The following is a 14,687-nucleotide window of genomic DNA, read 5'->3' as shown; positions in this document are numbered from 1 at the left end:
TGTTGGTTTCCCCAGCAATGAACGGGGGACGTTGGCAAGGTAGATGGTTATTTCTGAGGCCTTCTTTGCTCGCACTGACCCTTGAAATCTGCCATTCATTTGGAAACCTCCAGGACTCTTAACACCCTTGGTTTGGGGAAGTGTAATTTCTCTCATGGCTTTTGGATGCATTACCATTTGTCCAAAGTTTTGGAACTGAAGGGTCTATAATATGGATGCTGAGCGTCATTATGATCGTCCCAATGCGGTGAACAGTAGAGGTACTCAGAAACGGTCTTGGTAGGGGTGCCTGGGTGGCTCGGTTGGTTAAGTGTCCGACTCTTGACTTCAGCTCAGGTCATGACACTTCATGAGAGCGAGCCCCGTGTTGGGCTGTGCACTCATAGCACGGAGCCTGTTTGGAATTCTCTCTGCCTCTGTCTCTGCCCCTCCCCTGCTTGTGCTCTCTCTCTCTCAAAACAAAGATTAAAAAAGAAACGAAGAAGAAATGGTCTTGGTAGGGGCGCCTGGACGGCTCAGTCGGTTAAGGGTCTGACTCTTGATTTCAGCTCAGGTCATGATCTCACCCTTTGTGAGATCGAGCCCCATGTCAGGCTTTGTGCTCACAGCACAGAGCCTGCTTGGGATTCTCCCTCCCTCTCTCTCTCTTTCTCTGCCCCTCCCCTGCTTGCACTCTCCCTCTCTCAAAATAAATAAATAAAGATAAAAAAAAAAGAAAAGAAATGGTCTTGGTAGCAGCTGGCAGTTCAGGATGTGTGCATTCAGAGCAAGGGCTTATCTGTTGCTCCCTGTTTCCTGTGCATTCCAGATTTATGTGCACACCCCTTTTCCTTGCCTTTCAGCTAAGGCACTCCCTGCCACTTGTAAGGAGGGAAAAAGCAGGGATTTTTAGAACACTTTGGCAGAGAAGGGTCCTGTAGAAGTGCTGGCTGTTAGAATGGTGTGGTAAGTCCTAGAGCCATTTATTTGCCTGGTGGCTTCCAGAGAGGAAAGAGAATGATGCCTACCCCGTGCTGTAGAAAAAGGCACTGAGTGTGGATGAGACCCTGCTCTTGGAATCCTGTCAAATCTTGGAGCATGGTTACGAGCACCTGCTCTTACTGACGTGAAACTCCATTTCAGAGAGCTTAGGGAACTTTCTGAGGATCTCACAGCCAGCGCGAGGTGAGCCCGGGGTCCAGAGCCAAGCGGCCTGCCTCCGGGACCTGAGATCTTCCGGTTGTACCACACTGCCCGCCGGAAACCAAGCCCGCTGAAAAATGCTTTTGTGCTGGTGCCTCTTTCTGACTTTGTCCGGAGGAGGTAGGTCTGTGACACCTGACCCGTTCAGAGTAGACTGGAGACCTAGCTGCACGCCCCGAGACAATGCCACGTTAGCCACCGTTGACCGGTGCCCAGGTAGCCGTGGGCATGGCCTCCTCGTTTCTGTGCATGGCCAGCGGCCCAGTTACCTGTCTGCATTCTTGCGGTGGCACTCACGGTCACCTCCTGAGCTGTCCCTCTTCCCGAAGAGGCGGACGCTCTTTAGAATTCCCTGCGGGTTGTCAGCCGTGGGCAGCCTTACTCGTTGAAGTACGAGAAGTGGTCATGGCTGACGGACCATAACCTCTCAGGCCGAGTTGCCTGGATGTCCTGTTTTCGCCGTCTTTCCGGAACTGTGGCGGAAGCCCACGCAGGGCCTCGGATCCAGGTGATGCCTGAGAGCCCCATAGCAAACTCGGCTTAATGTGCCGTGAAAGATGGTTATTGCCTTGGTAGCGTCTCCTATTCCTGCTTCCACGGGTAGGTGTAGAGACACGTGCGAGTGCTCGGGAGAAGGTACTGGCATCAGCATTCCATCACCTTCTATGGGAAGTTGGCAGGCCGTGGCCCCATGGGCCAAACCTGGCCTACGGCTCTTTGCAGGCCCCTGCCTTATCTCCTCCTAGAGACAGGACTTTTCTTGGCAGAGGGCCTCAGAAGAGCCAGTCAAAACTGGGTAGAGAAGTTATTGTCTTATTTATTTCAAAAATTTTTTTAACGTTTATTTTTGAGAGAGCGAGCACGAGAGTGGGGAGGGGCAGAGAGAGAGGGAGACCCAGAACCGGAAGCAGGTTCCAGGCTCCGAGCTGTCAGCACAGAGCCCGACTCGGGGCTCGAACTCACGAACCGTGAGATCGTGACCTGAGCCGAAGTCGGACGCTTAATCGATGGAGCCACCCAGGCGCCCCGAGAAGTTATTTTCTAGTAGGTACACACCTTCAGTTTGGGATGATGAAAAGTTGTAGGAACAGATGGTGGTAATGTCTGCACAGCAGTGTGAATGTATTCAGTGCCACTGAATTGTCTGCTTAAAAATAGCTAAAATTAAAAATAGCTAAAAACAGTATTTTAGGTTATGTACATTTGACCACATTGAAGTCTTAAAAAGTAACAATATACAGAAACCGTTCTTTTTTTTTTTTAATGTTATTTATTTTTGAGAGAGAGAGAGAGAGAGAGAGAGAGATCGCGCATAGGGGAGGGGGAGAAAGAGAGAGTCCCAAACAGGCTTTGGGCCGTCAGTGCAGAGCCTGACACAGAGCTCGATTTCATGACTGTTGAGATCATGACCTGAGCGCAAGTCAAGAGTCGGACACTCAACCGACTGAGCCATCCAGGCACCCCAAAACAGAAACCATTCTTATTTTATTTTATTTTATTTTATTTATTTTATTTTATTTTATTTTTTTTTAAATTTCTTTTTAATGTTTATTTATTTTTGAGACAGAGACAGAGCATGAACGGGGGAGGGGCAGAGAGAGAGGGAGACACAGAATGGGAAGCAGGCTCCAGGCTCTGAGCCGTCAGCCCAGAGCGCGAAGTGGGGCTCGAACTCACGCACCGCGAGATCATGACCTGAGTTGAAGTCGGAGGCTCAACCGACTGAGCCACCCAGGCGCCCCAATTTTATTTTAATTTATTTTATTTTATTTTATTTTAATTTATTTTATTTTAATTTATTTTAATTTATTTTATTTTAATTTAATTTATTTTAATTTATTTTATTTTAATTTATTTTATTTTAATGTATTTTATTTTATTTTAATTTATTTTATTTTATTTTATTTTAATGTATTTTATTTTAATTTATTTTATTTTAATTTATTTTATTTTATTTTAATGTATTTTATTTTATTTTATTTTAATTTATTTTATTTTATTTTATTTTAATGTATTTTATTTTAATTTATTTTATTTTATTTTATTTTATTTGTTTGTTTATTTATTTATTTATTTATTTATTTATTTATTTATTTTAAGAAACCATTCTTAAGTGGAGGGACCAACATTTTACTGAGCACCAACTGAGAGCTGGGCTCTGTCTAGGAATTGAATAGAACTTTCTTTGTAAACCTTATCGTGACAGCACCAAGTGGGTGTGGTTAGTCCCGCTTCATAGCAGGATAAAGGGAAACTCAGAGTTACTACTTGGTTACTCGGTAAGTGTGGGGCCCTAGTCTACCCCAGGTCTTTCTGAACTCATGCTGCCTTAGATCTCTGGGTCTGCAGGGAAGCTGGAAACATTAGGGCAAAACAGTCTTGGTTTGGGTTTTTGCCCGAGGACCTCTCTAATCTTGTTGCTTTTTGCAGGCTTTTCTCTGGGCCCCCATGCTTCTCCTTGACCCGGAGGGGCGGTGGTTGCTGGCAGAGCAGGGGTGGGGTCCTGGACGTGCTCAGCCTCCCCTAGGAGAGAGGTGCCTTGCGGCAATGGCCTGCCTGGTTTGGTGCCCCCTCCCCCACCCACCCCCCCGGGAAGGTCCGGAACCTGTGCTTTGTCTCGAGTGCCAGGAGATGAACATGTGCTGTGGATGCAGCCATGTCCAGTCACGCTATCTGTGGCACGTAGGCGGTGGGATGGACCCTCGCTAATCACCCTGGCCCGCGCCACACCCCTGCATCATCCCCGCATCACCCCTGAGTCACCCCCGTGCACAGCTTCCTGGGCGGGGACTGCGGCCATTCCTGGGCTAGAGTGTGCCTTGTTGTCATTTTCATTTCTGATTTTGCCTTTCTCCTTTTCCCCTTAGTTTTGCCTTTCTTGGTTTCCAATTTGATGGGCCAGCTTTTGGCACCTGCAAGTGGAAACTCACCTGTCCTCCTTCTTTTTTTTTAAGTTTATTTTTTTTTCAGTATGTTTTTTATGGTTATTTATTTATTTTGAGAGGGTGAGCGTGAGCAGAAGAGGGTCAGAGAGAGAGAGAGAAAGAGAGAGAGAATCCCAAGGAGGCTCCATGCTGTTTGCGCAGAGCCCAATGTGGGGCTTGAACCCACAAACCATGAGATCATGACCTGAGCCAAAACCAAGAGTCGGACGCTTAACTGACTGAGCCACCCAGGGGCCCCTGTTGATTTTAACAAAATTGAGATCTTACTATTTCCTTTTCTTCCCCCTAACATTGTACTGAAATCGGTTAAGCATTTTCCAATGCCATCTAACCAACCTTAAAAACATCACGTAGGTGGGAAAACACCAGGTTGTTGAACTATTCCCATTTTGGGTAGTAGATTTGCAGCTTTGTGCGGTTAAAAATAAATAATATGCATCCTTGTCGTTAAATCTTTGACGTCAGCTATGATTATTCCCTTGGGAGAGAATTTTGGGAGTACGCTTATCAGATCAGAGGATGTATGTAGTTTTGCATTTGTTCTATATGGACAATTGCTTTCCGGGAAAACTTGTACTAAAGTAGACATTGCACAAGCAGAGAAAGATAGATGGTGTCTGTTTCCTCCTTAGTATTTAATGTTTATAGTTGTTGATATTTTTTTTTTATTTTTTATTTTTTTAGTCGTTGATATTTTAAGTGAAAGGTAGTACCTCGCTGGCATCTGAATCTAAATTGGATTCTTCGTGAGAGTGAGCACTTTCCCTGTGTTTATTGGCCACTTTAATGTATTTATTTATTTATTTATTTATTTATTTATTTTATAAATAATGTCCTTTGGCAGTTCTGTGAGCTGTTAGCATTTTTTTTTTTTTTTTGAAGATTTGGGAGAGCTTTTATAATGTTAGTTCACCCTTTGTCATGCATACAGGTATTATTTTTCTCTGCTATGTTATTTGCCTCTTAGTTTTGTCGATTGTATGCAATGTGTGTGTCTGTAGGTACACATGTATCTTTCACTTTTATGCTTGTTACAGGTATTCAAGGCATTCTAAATCTGGGAGGATTCCACTTATAATTTAACTCTTAAATCCGTCGGAAGCTGGTTTTGGGGACAAGCGTGAACATTAATCTATATCTTGTTTCCAGAAGATCCCTTTCCCCAGTTGTCTGTGGGAACCTGGTTCTGTCCCTCAGTGACGTGCAATGCCCCCCCCTCCCCCCCCTTATTGTACCTGGTATTCTCAATGCTCTGGTCCTGTTTCTGGAGCATCCAGCGTTTTCCATTGTCAGATGTTGTTGGATTAGAGCAGCTTTGAGCCTTCCTCATTAACCTTTCCAAGATATTTTATACAGAGTTAAAAGTCACTCTGTCTAGGTTAAAAAAAGAAAACCTGCTCCCCGCCCCCCCTCCCCACTGCCGGGAATGAATTCACTGAAAAGACACGGGGCTTCAAAGCAAAAAAAAAAAAAAAAAAGAGTAACATGAGTGGGGATGCATTTCCCAAAATAAGACTTTGTACAGTTGTGAAAATTCAGTCAGGCATTTTGCCAAGTATCCTGTGTACCAGCTGAAGAATCCGCAGGGCAGTGAGTCGTAATGAAAAGGGCTATTTTCGTGCTCCCAGGCTCCTGCGGTGAAAGAACTTGTACAATGTCCAAACCAGATGCATCTTTCTGGTTTTTAGCTTCCGCCGCGTCCTGGTGTGCATGTTTATTCTGGGGGCCGCGGCCTCATGTGAATTCGGAGCATGCTCCAGGCCTGTGGTCACTAAAGTCTCATCTGCCCTTTCATATCCGGGTGGGAAGCACCGGCCTTGGGGCGGACCCCCAGGCGTTTTCCCATCCGTGAGCCGGTGAGACGATCGCGGGGTTTCCTAAGCCTGAGCCCCTAGAGTTCCTTAAAGGTCCTTGAGGGGTTTTTATAGTCTCCAAAACATGTTATTCCCAACAGCAAATATTATGACCATCTGAAAGAGCCTTTCCTTGCTTATTTTATGCATTTGGGTTCTCCGTGAGATTTTGTTTTGTCCACCCTGGGCACGTTCAGAAGCTCTGACCTGGATCATCTCGGGTCTTTTGTGGTTCTAACGTGACAGCTTGCATACCTTCTCCTGCTGTTAGCAAACCCAAATGTGGTGTGACGTGTTGAGAGTCTGTGTTCCTAGTCAGTAGAGAAGGGAACCCGGGGAACATCCCTTCCCGCCGACTTGAGATTTCATCTAGAATCAGGAATTGAGTCCATTGTTTCCCCTCCCCCCCTCTTTGGGGCCCCAGGCGGCGTTGTGGCTTCGGGGCATGCGCAGCTGTGTGGCCAGGTACAGGGTTCTTCATTCGCGCATCTTTGTATCACCAGGAGTAGCTTGTGACTGCGGGCTGTGTGCTTTTCTGTCTCAGGCCGGGAACGTGGTGACAGGGGAGATGGTGGAAGAGCTTATTCTTTCTGGAGCAGACATAATCAAAGTGGGCGTCGGACCAGGTAAGGCTTGCTGGGAAGGCCAGCAGAGGCTGTGTGCAGGGCACTGGGATGGGGGGCTTGGGGACACTGGAGATGGCCAGAAGGGAGCCCGTGGGTGACCCCGCCACAAGGGCGAAGCACATTGCTTCTGGAAGTATCCCACCACTTTTGGAAGTTGAGCTTCCAGAAGGTCTTGTAGGAAATGTCACTGGGCTGCCACCGGGGAACGTCCCGAAGGAGCCGGGTTGTGGGTTGAACGTGAGGTCCTGGTTTCAGAGCGTTAACGCGGAAGAAGAGGATGCAGATTTCGTTAATGATCCTATATTCCTTGAGGAGGAAGGTGAGGGGGCGAAGAATCGTGGGGACGGTTAATGGACATGAACGCCTCCAGTTTATATGAAGGTCTGAGGGACCCCAGACATTGCACATAGTAGGCATGCAGCTCTGAGGCCACATTTGAACTTGACCCATGGCCCGGTCAGTTACTACTCCCGGCTCCTCACCTGATACATAATGCATTTTGGATTTTTCCCATATTCTCTTAGGCATTTTCTCCTAGAACCACCCATTGGCATCTTGAGTGGAGGAACAAGGCAGAGCCTTTCTGTCCTTCTATTGGGTGGCGCCATTTTCTCTTGGGGCCAGTTGGTGCTCACCTTCCCCTTTGGCTATGCATGAACATGAACTTTCATGTTTTCATATTCTTCCTTGCACATCCATTCCTAAACAAACACTAACATTGGAGAGAAGGAAAGAAGATATACATTTTCAGCTGGGAATAAAAAATAGCAAAGATTTTTTTAAAAATATCACCCATTCAAACAAACACTACCCAAAAAGGAAACAAACCATAAAGCAATGCGAGAAGAGTGTGGGAACTCACAGAAGACATCGTTGGGTTGTGACTTGGCACAGTTACAGCCTTGCGGGAACAGGATGTGTATGAAGAGTCTTGTAGGCTCATCAAAGTACTTGAGTGTTTAACGTACAGGAAAATGGTCAACATTTGATGGTGCCACACAAGCCAATTAATAACGTCTTCTGAGCAAGAGGAAAGCACCTTTGGTCTTTACTGAGTGTTGGTCATTGAAAAGTCAAAGAGAGGATAAGACCCAGTTCTTACTTATAAGGAGCTCCCCACTTAGGATGTCATAGACTGGGCTAATGATAGAATTGGTTCCCAGTAGCCCAGGGCACTCACCAGTCACCTGCTTAATCAGAAATACGTATTCCCGGATGTGTGGTAGCCGCCATTGTGCTGGGCAGGTGCTGTCCAGGATATGAAGGTGTGTGAGAAGTCCACTCGGCTCTCAAAGAGCCTTTTTTGATGTAATCTTGGGCGTTCAGCTGCACTTGTTTCCTTCATGCACATCCTCTGTGTATACATGCTGTTTCCCCAGAAGATTTATTGTCTTTCCGTTATCCCTGTGTGGGCCGCCCTCCCCGCCCTCCCAGCCCTGGCAGGGCTGTCTATAAAAGCAGAAAGGACTCTCTGAACAGAGTAGGGAGCTTTTCCAGAATGGCTTCTTTAAATTCGTTGCAGATGATTGTTCAATTTCATGAATTCTTTAGCGTAAAAACACTGGGTTTTCTCTAAGCGAATGACAGCATTAACAATGAGCACCCTGGCCCTGTACCTGGGAGGAGAAACATGTATCCAGCTTCTCCTTTTGACCTGAGCATTAATCAAGACCATTCCCACATCCCTTGTTTGATGGCCATTTCCAAGAAAGGTGATCGGCCTACCCTCTGTAGGTCTCTCACATGGGCGGAGCTCTGGGCCCCTGCAGCACGTCCCTGCCTTCCTGCAAGGATCTAGCAGTGGAGCGGGAGAGAAGGCGAGAAGCCAGTTATGAAGCAGAAATTATGAAATGAATTCTGCCTTGCACAATGCAGGGCTGGTAGCTGGGGCAGCGTGTGCCTGGTGGGGAGAAGAGCTCACTGGCTTCGGGATTGCGGCAACACCTGTTGTAAGGATAGACGTCAAGGGATGTATTCTGCCCTGCGGCTGGATGGGTGCAGGAGGAAAGGGGGACCCCCCGTGCCTCTGGTTTTCTTGCTGAATCCAGTCCTGGAAGTATAAACACAGTTCTCTGTCTGATCCTGTGCTTGAGGATGCCGGGAGAGATTTGGGGGGGGGGGGGGCGTGCATGAAGGCACTGGTGGTGGTGGAGAGTCAAGACAGGAGGAAGGCGTTCTAGGCACCTTGTCCCCAAGCGTGACGGCAGTGGAGTTCAAGCCCCGTCCACTGAGCTGTGAAGCATGCGGGTGACTCATCTATCTGAAGTTCACGCATTCTTTCGGCGACTATTTATAGCCCCCTTGCTATGTACAAGGCTCTGTTCTCAGCGCTGGATCTGCAACAATGAATATCCATGGAGCTTACCGTCCAGCAGAGAAAACAGATCCCCTGCATTCTTACACAAATAATTATGTAAATGCTTCTTGTGAAGCGAGTGCCCTGTCAGAACAACAACTCCCCTGAGGTGGTGACATTTAAGATGAAGCCTGAAAGATGAGAAGGGCTGGCAGGACCGGGGGCTTGGTTCACAGGGAGTGCTGGACAGAGAGAACATCGAGTACAGAGGATCCCCGAGGTGGGGAGAAACTCGTTCTGCCGGAGAGGCTGGAAGGCCGGCGTGGCCGGCGTGTGGGGAGCAGGAGGGACGGAGAGGTGGCAGGGGAGGGCGGCAGGTGGACATTCGGGAGTTCAGTCCGGGTGATCTTGGGGTGTAGGGGGTGCTAAGTTGTTGGGAGGGAGGGACGGGACTTGAGCAGGGGTACGTGTGCTTGAGATGGTGGTGCTCTTGGCATGACTCGGCCTGGACATAGCTGGATAATACCCGGCTGACCGGTCAGTCAGGACTGGGGTTGACCGTGAGAAAGGCAGAGGGCAGAGGTCAAAGGGGGCAGAGGGCTTCAGGAGGCTTCCCGACACGGAAGCGGACCCCACAGCCCAGGCTGGACGGGGGCTCTGTACAGGGCGGGCCATCACGGAGCCCAAGAGGCCGGGGCCGGTCGACAGACCTGGGTGGGAGAGGGTGCAGGAATGGGGTGGGTGCGGCTCCCTCTTCTCCAGGGCTGCCTGCTAGCCCCGCGGGCCCCATGGCATCCCCATTGCAACCTCAGGCTGCCGATTTCGTAGGCGAGGCTGTGAGGCTCGGAGAAGTTAGAGATTGACCAACAGTGCAGGTAGAGAGGCCATGGGAGGAGACCGAGGGGTCCCTGGAAGTATACTGTGGCTGTGAGGGGAAGTGAGGGACATGGGAAGGGACGGAGCGTACACAGGGACGGTCTGTGTGGCCATGCGGTGGGGGCTGATGGCACAGGTGAGTGACAGCGACAGGGTGTGGGGAGAGGGCGTCCCGGGCAGCCGCAGTTGACGGCGGTGAGGACCGGAAGGGACGAGGCCAGATGGTGTGGTTCTAACCACCCGCCCCGCCTCCACAGAAAGAAAGTTCACCCCCACCCCCTCCCCGCCGGCACTGCCGGTGTTGGAGGCTCGTTCTTAACCGTCTCTCTTTGGGCCCCGCTTCTCCCACCATCCAGGCTCTGTGTGTACCACCCGCACCAAGACCGGGGTGGGCTACCCCCAACTGAGTGCCGTGATCGAGTGTGCAGACTCCGCCCACGGCCTGAAGGGGCACATCATCTCCGTAAGTGCCCGGCGGGGTGGGGGGGGGGGGGTGGACGTGGGAACACCTCGGGGCTTCGGGGAGGCCCCTGCTCCTTGGCCCTTCACCCACTTGGCATCCCGTGGGCTTGGCAGTGAGCCGGGCACCTTGGTCACAGCGGTGACATCTGGCGGAGACCCAGGCCCTGCTCCCCAGGCACATTAGTCACTAACAACTCAAGGCCGTAGGCAGCAGGATGGGGGCTACGCGGGGAGCTTTGAGAGAACGAGGGGGCCGCAAATTAGTTGGCCACAAAGCACCCCAACCTGGGTGGATCAAACGAGAGACAAACTCCCCGTCTCCCCGTTGGGGAGGCCAGAGGTCTGAGATCGAGGTATCCGCGGGGTCACGAGGGCCGTGGGGGAGCCTCTGTTCCCGGCCTCTGGAGCTTCTTGGTTTCTCGGCTGGTGGCACCACAGCCTCGTGTTCCTGTGGCGTGTGCCCCGTGTGCGTGCGTGTGTCCACGTTTCCCCTTTGTGGGAGGACTCCAGTCGTGTTGGATTAGGGACGCACCCTCCTCCAGGACGACTTCATGTTAGTCCCACCTGCAGTGCTGTGAAATGCTGCCAGTGACAGGTCACCGGAGTGAGGGCCGATGCAGTGGCTTGGTGGGGGCAGAAGTTACATTTCCGTGGGCTCAGAAAAGACGGGAAGGGGTGAGGGGCGGCAGGGAGCGTGATCTAGCAGCTCTTCCAGGAAGCTCCCGGAAGGACTGCGGCGTGGTGCTCAGCCTCTAAACATCAAGGATGGAGTGAGTGAATGAATGCCGAGTTAAAATCTGTCCTCACCTCAGCCGTGGTGCTACACTACCTTTACAGCTGTGGTGACTGCCATGCAGACAGTCACAGAGACGGTCCCCTGCTCTTCCCTTCCAGATAAGATGCTCGAGGGGCGCCTGGGTGGCTCAGTCGGTTAAGCGTCCGACATGGGCTCAGGTCATGATCTCGCAGTTTGTGAGTTCGAGCCCCGCGTCGGGCTCTGTGCTGACACTTGCTCAGAGCCTGGAGGCTGCTCCAGATTCTGTCTCCCTTTCCCTCTGCCCCTTCCCCACTCTGTCCCTCAAAAATAAATAAACATTAAAAAAAATTAAAAAAAAAAGATGCTCGGAACAGGACAACATGTGGGATATAGTCTGAAAGACAATCACAGCTTCCACTTATGTGGATGTTTTTATAAATACGTGTATATACACACACGTATAAATTTGTACGTGTGTATAAAATAAATATAAACGTATAAAATATATTACGTACTTACATAAAAATATACATAATGTATAATTACTATATAATTAAATATATAATCAAGAATATATAATGTAAATATAAAAATACATGTTCCCTTAGTATACATTCATTACATTATATACAGCTAGGTACATATTCCACTTATGTGCATGTTTTATATACGTAACATGTTTATTTTGCATTTCCGTTTATAAAAATTACATATGTATAATTTTCTTTACAAATTCTGAATTAGTGGCATGATTTTAGTGGTCCTGTAACACTGTTGACTCTTTTCACCGTTCGGTTGCTAAGCTGGGCTCCCACGTTAAATAATTGATAGGTGATTTAAAAACAACACACAAATGCATCAAACAAATTACATATCCCTGCAGAATGATGTCGTGTTGGTTTCAGCTCAGCACTTCGGCATGTTGATGTTTGATTTCTGGACTTGCTTTGGGGACATAACAATACTCTTTAAAAACCCCTACGTGCATACTCCCTCGTGTCGAGCCTCACCGTGGCAGTTGGGTTGCTGTCGCTGTTGCTTCCCCGGAGCTGGGGTCCTGTCATTACCTTGCAATCCAGTGCAGACTTCCTGTCCTCCTCCTAATTCTTCGTGCGAGTTTTTCATCCATCCGTCCATCCAATCAGCAAGTTTTTATGGAACATCTACTATGTGGAATAAATGACAGAAGGTTTATTGGTTGCTGACAGTTGTAAGGACCTCCATTCATTACCCCTTCCCTGAGCGCTTGTCCCGGGGCCCAGATGAACACCCGTTCACTGTGACGTAAAGCCCTTTGCTGAATGCGGTGATCCAGCTCCCTGAGATCCTCAAACTGCGTCAGTCTCCAGTATGACGTAGGACAGTGGTCCTTAGGTCCCCACTTTGGCCTTGTTTTGGGCTGGCTACGTGAGAGTCACCACAGAAGCTTTCTTAAAAAGATATCTCTGGACCCCATCTTAGCAAATTCGACTCTTCAGAAGTTGGCCACAAAAGCACCATGTGAAATTTAGTCATGAATCTCTATTACATGATAATTTTCACCATTAAGAGTCTTCATCAAAATACGGACCCCGGGGGCACCTGTGTGGTCCAGTTAGTTGAGCATCCAGCTTCAGCTCAGGTCATGATCTCACGGGTCATGAGTTCGAGCCCCACATCAGGCTCTGTGCTGACAGCTCAGAGCCCGGAGCCTGCTTCGGGTTCTGTGTCTCCCTCTCTCTTTGCCCTCCCCCACTCGTACTCTGACTCTCTCTCTCTCTCTCTCTCTCTCAGAAATCAATAAACTTTTATGGACCCCGTATCATATATATTTCTTGAATGGCCACCATTTCCAAGGTCAGTGAATGTCCAATGAATGGTTCTGCTATGAACGTGTTCTGAGTTCCCCATACTTGTGTCCTTCTGGAAACTTCACACCTGCTTAGTTGATGGCTCATTTTTGCTCTGTTTGCACACCAGCCACTGGAAATCAACTTGGGATCTCTTTATACAGCACCACCTCATTGACCGTTCACCTTAGCGATTTTCTCAGTGTAGTGCCCAGACAAGCAGCATCAGTATCAACTGAGAACCTGTTAGAAATTCTCGGACCTGGCTCAGACCTACAGCATCGGCAGCTCTGAAGGGAGGCCCAGGTGTCTGTTTTAAGAAGCCCTCCAGGAAACTGTGATGTGCTCTCAACTTGGAGAACCACTGGTTTCTGTCGTGGAGGCTCAGCTACCCTGCCTTGGGTCAGGTTTTATCGGCCGGTCCCCAGGGAACGGCTTCTCTGACTTTTGTCAGTTAGTGATAGTGACAGCCCAGGCTTGTGGTCCCGGTGCTTCGAGGCTCTCAGTAACGGTGGGAAATTTCTCAGATGGGGTCAGAAGTTCCGTTTGTGGCCAGAAAACCAGGTGAAGTTCACAGACTCACGTGGGATCGGTACCCTTGACCTGAGCTCATTCCTCCTGGCTAGCTGAGTGTCTTGGGGTTCAGCAGCCATTCCTTCCACTGTCCCTTTGATAGGGTTTCACAAGTAGGCTTCTCTTGCTTGCCAGCCATCCCTAAACCCCCTGGAAACCCATCAGATATTTTGGATTTGCTACTCTGTCCGGTTTCCTTCCAGCTGTCTCATTTTACACTTTAGTTGCTGAATTTGCACATCCATGCTGCTGAAATTCAGAAAAGGAAGCCACAGCATGGGGCTCTTAGCAGGCGCTTACACTCAAGAGGCTGGACTTGAATTAGGTTTCTATTTATTATGGCCCACATGGGGTTCTAAGAGGCAGAGAGCATAAATTCAGGACACCCCCTGCGCAGGTGAAGATTAAAGTGTGACTGGGTTTTGTCTTGCCACCGTCAGCTAGGGACATCACACAAAAGAGGATTTTAATGGTGGAAACAGACCTAGAGGAAAGAATGGCTATTATTTACTGAGCATCTATTACCTTCCTGGCACAAATCACTTATAATTTCTAATCTTTGGAACAGCCTGGAGAACTAGCTGTTATTGTCACTTGACAGGTGTATTGGAGTTCTCTAGAGAACCAGAACCAATAGGGTGTGCGTGTGTGTGTGTGTGTGTGTGTGTGTGTGTGGCAAGAGAGGAGGGGGAGGGAGTATTCATTATAAGGAACTGGTTCATGTGATTATGGGGGAGTGAGAAGCCCCAAGATCTACAGGGTGAGTTGCTAAGCCAGGCATCTGGAAAGCTGATGGTCTAATGATAGTCTGAGTGGGAGTCTGAAGGCCTGAGAACCAGGAAGAGCTGACGGTTTCATTTCAGTTGGGAGTTAAAAGGTAGGAAAAAGCCCCTGTCCCAGTTCAGAGGCAGTCACTCAGGAAAAATCCACTTGAGGAGGGTCAGCCCTTTTGTTCCATTCAAATCTTCAACTGATGAGATGGGGCCCACCCATTTCCTTTTCTCCATCTACCAACTGAAATGTTAATCTCATTTAAAAAAAAAAAAAAACAACCCTCCTGGGGCCCCTGGGTGGTTCCATCAGTTAAGTGTCTGTCTTTGGCTCAGGTCATGATTTCACAGTTCGTGAGTTCGAGCCCCACATTGGGCTGTCTGCTGTCAGCACAGAGCCTGCTTCCAATCCTCTGTCCCCCTCTCTCGCCCACCCCCACCCCACACACTCTTGGATGCTCTCTCTTTCAAAAATAAACACACACACACAAAACAACTCTTCCAGAAACACCCAGACT

General features: G+C 48.8%; 1 protein-coding gene across 3 annotated transcripts in view; it reads left to right on the top strand.

Annotated features, from left to right (window-relative positions):
• The window catches only part of GMPR (guanosine monophosphate reductase), a 52,123-nt gene that overhangs the window by 17,763 nt on the left and 19,673 nt on the right, over positions 1-14,687 (top strand). For all 3 annotated transcript variants that reach the window (XM_042937850.1, XM_042937848.1, XM_042937849.1), the window contains exons 5-6: positions 6,525-6,606; positions 10,135-10,241. In XM_042937850.1, the coding sequence (XP_042793784.1) occupies positions 6,525-6,606; positions 10,135-10,241 (189 nt within the window). The remainder of the gene's footprint in view (positions 1-6,524; positions 6,607-10,134; positions 10,242-14,687) is intronic.

Source organism: Panthera leo, chromosome B2 (assembly GCF_018350215.1).
Source record: "Panthera leo isolate Ple1 chromosome B2, P.leo_Ple1_pat1.1, whole genome shotgun sequence".
Taxonomy (NCBI): domain Eukaryota; kingdom Metazoa; phylum Chordata; class Mammalia; order Carnivora; family Felidae; genus Panthera; species Panthera leo.
This window is presented reverse-complemented; position numbering and strand designations above follow the sequence as displayed.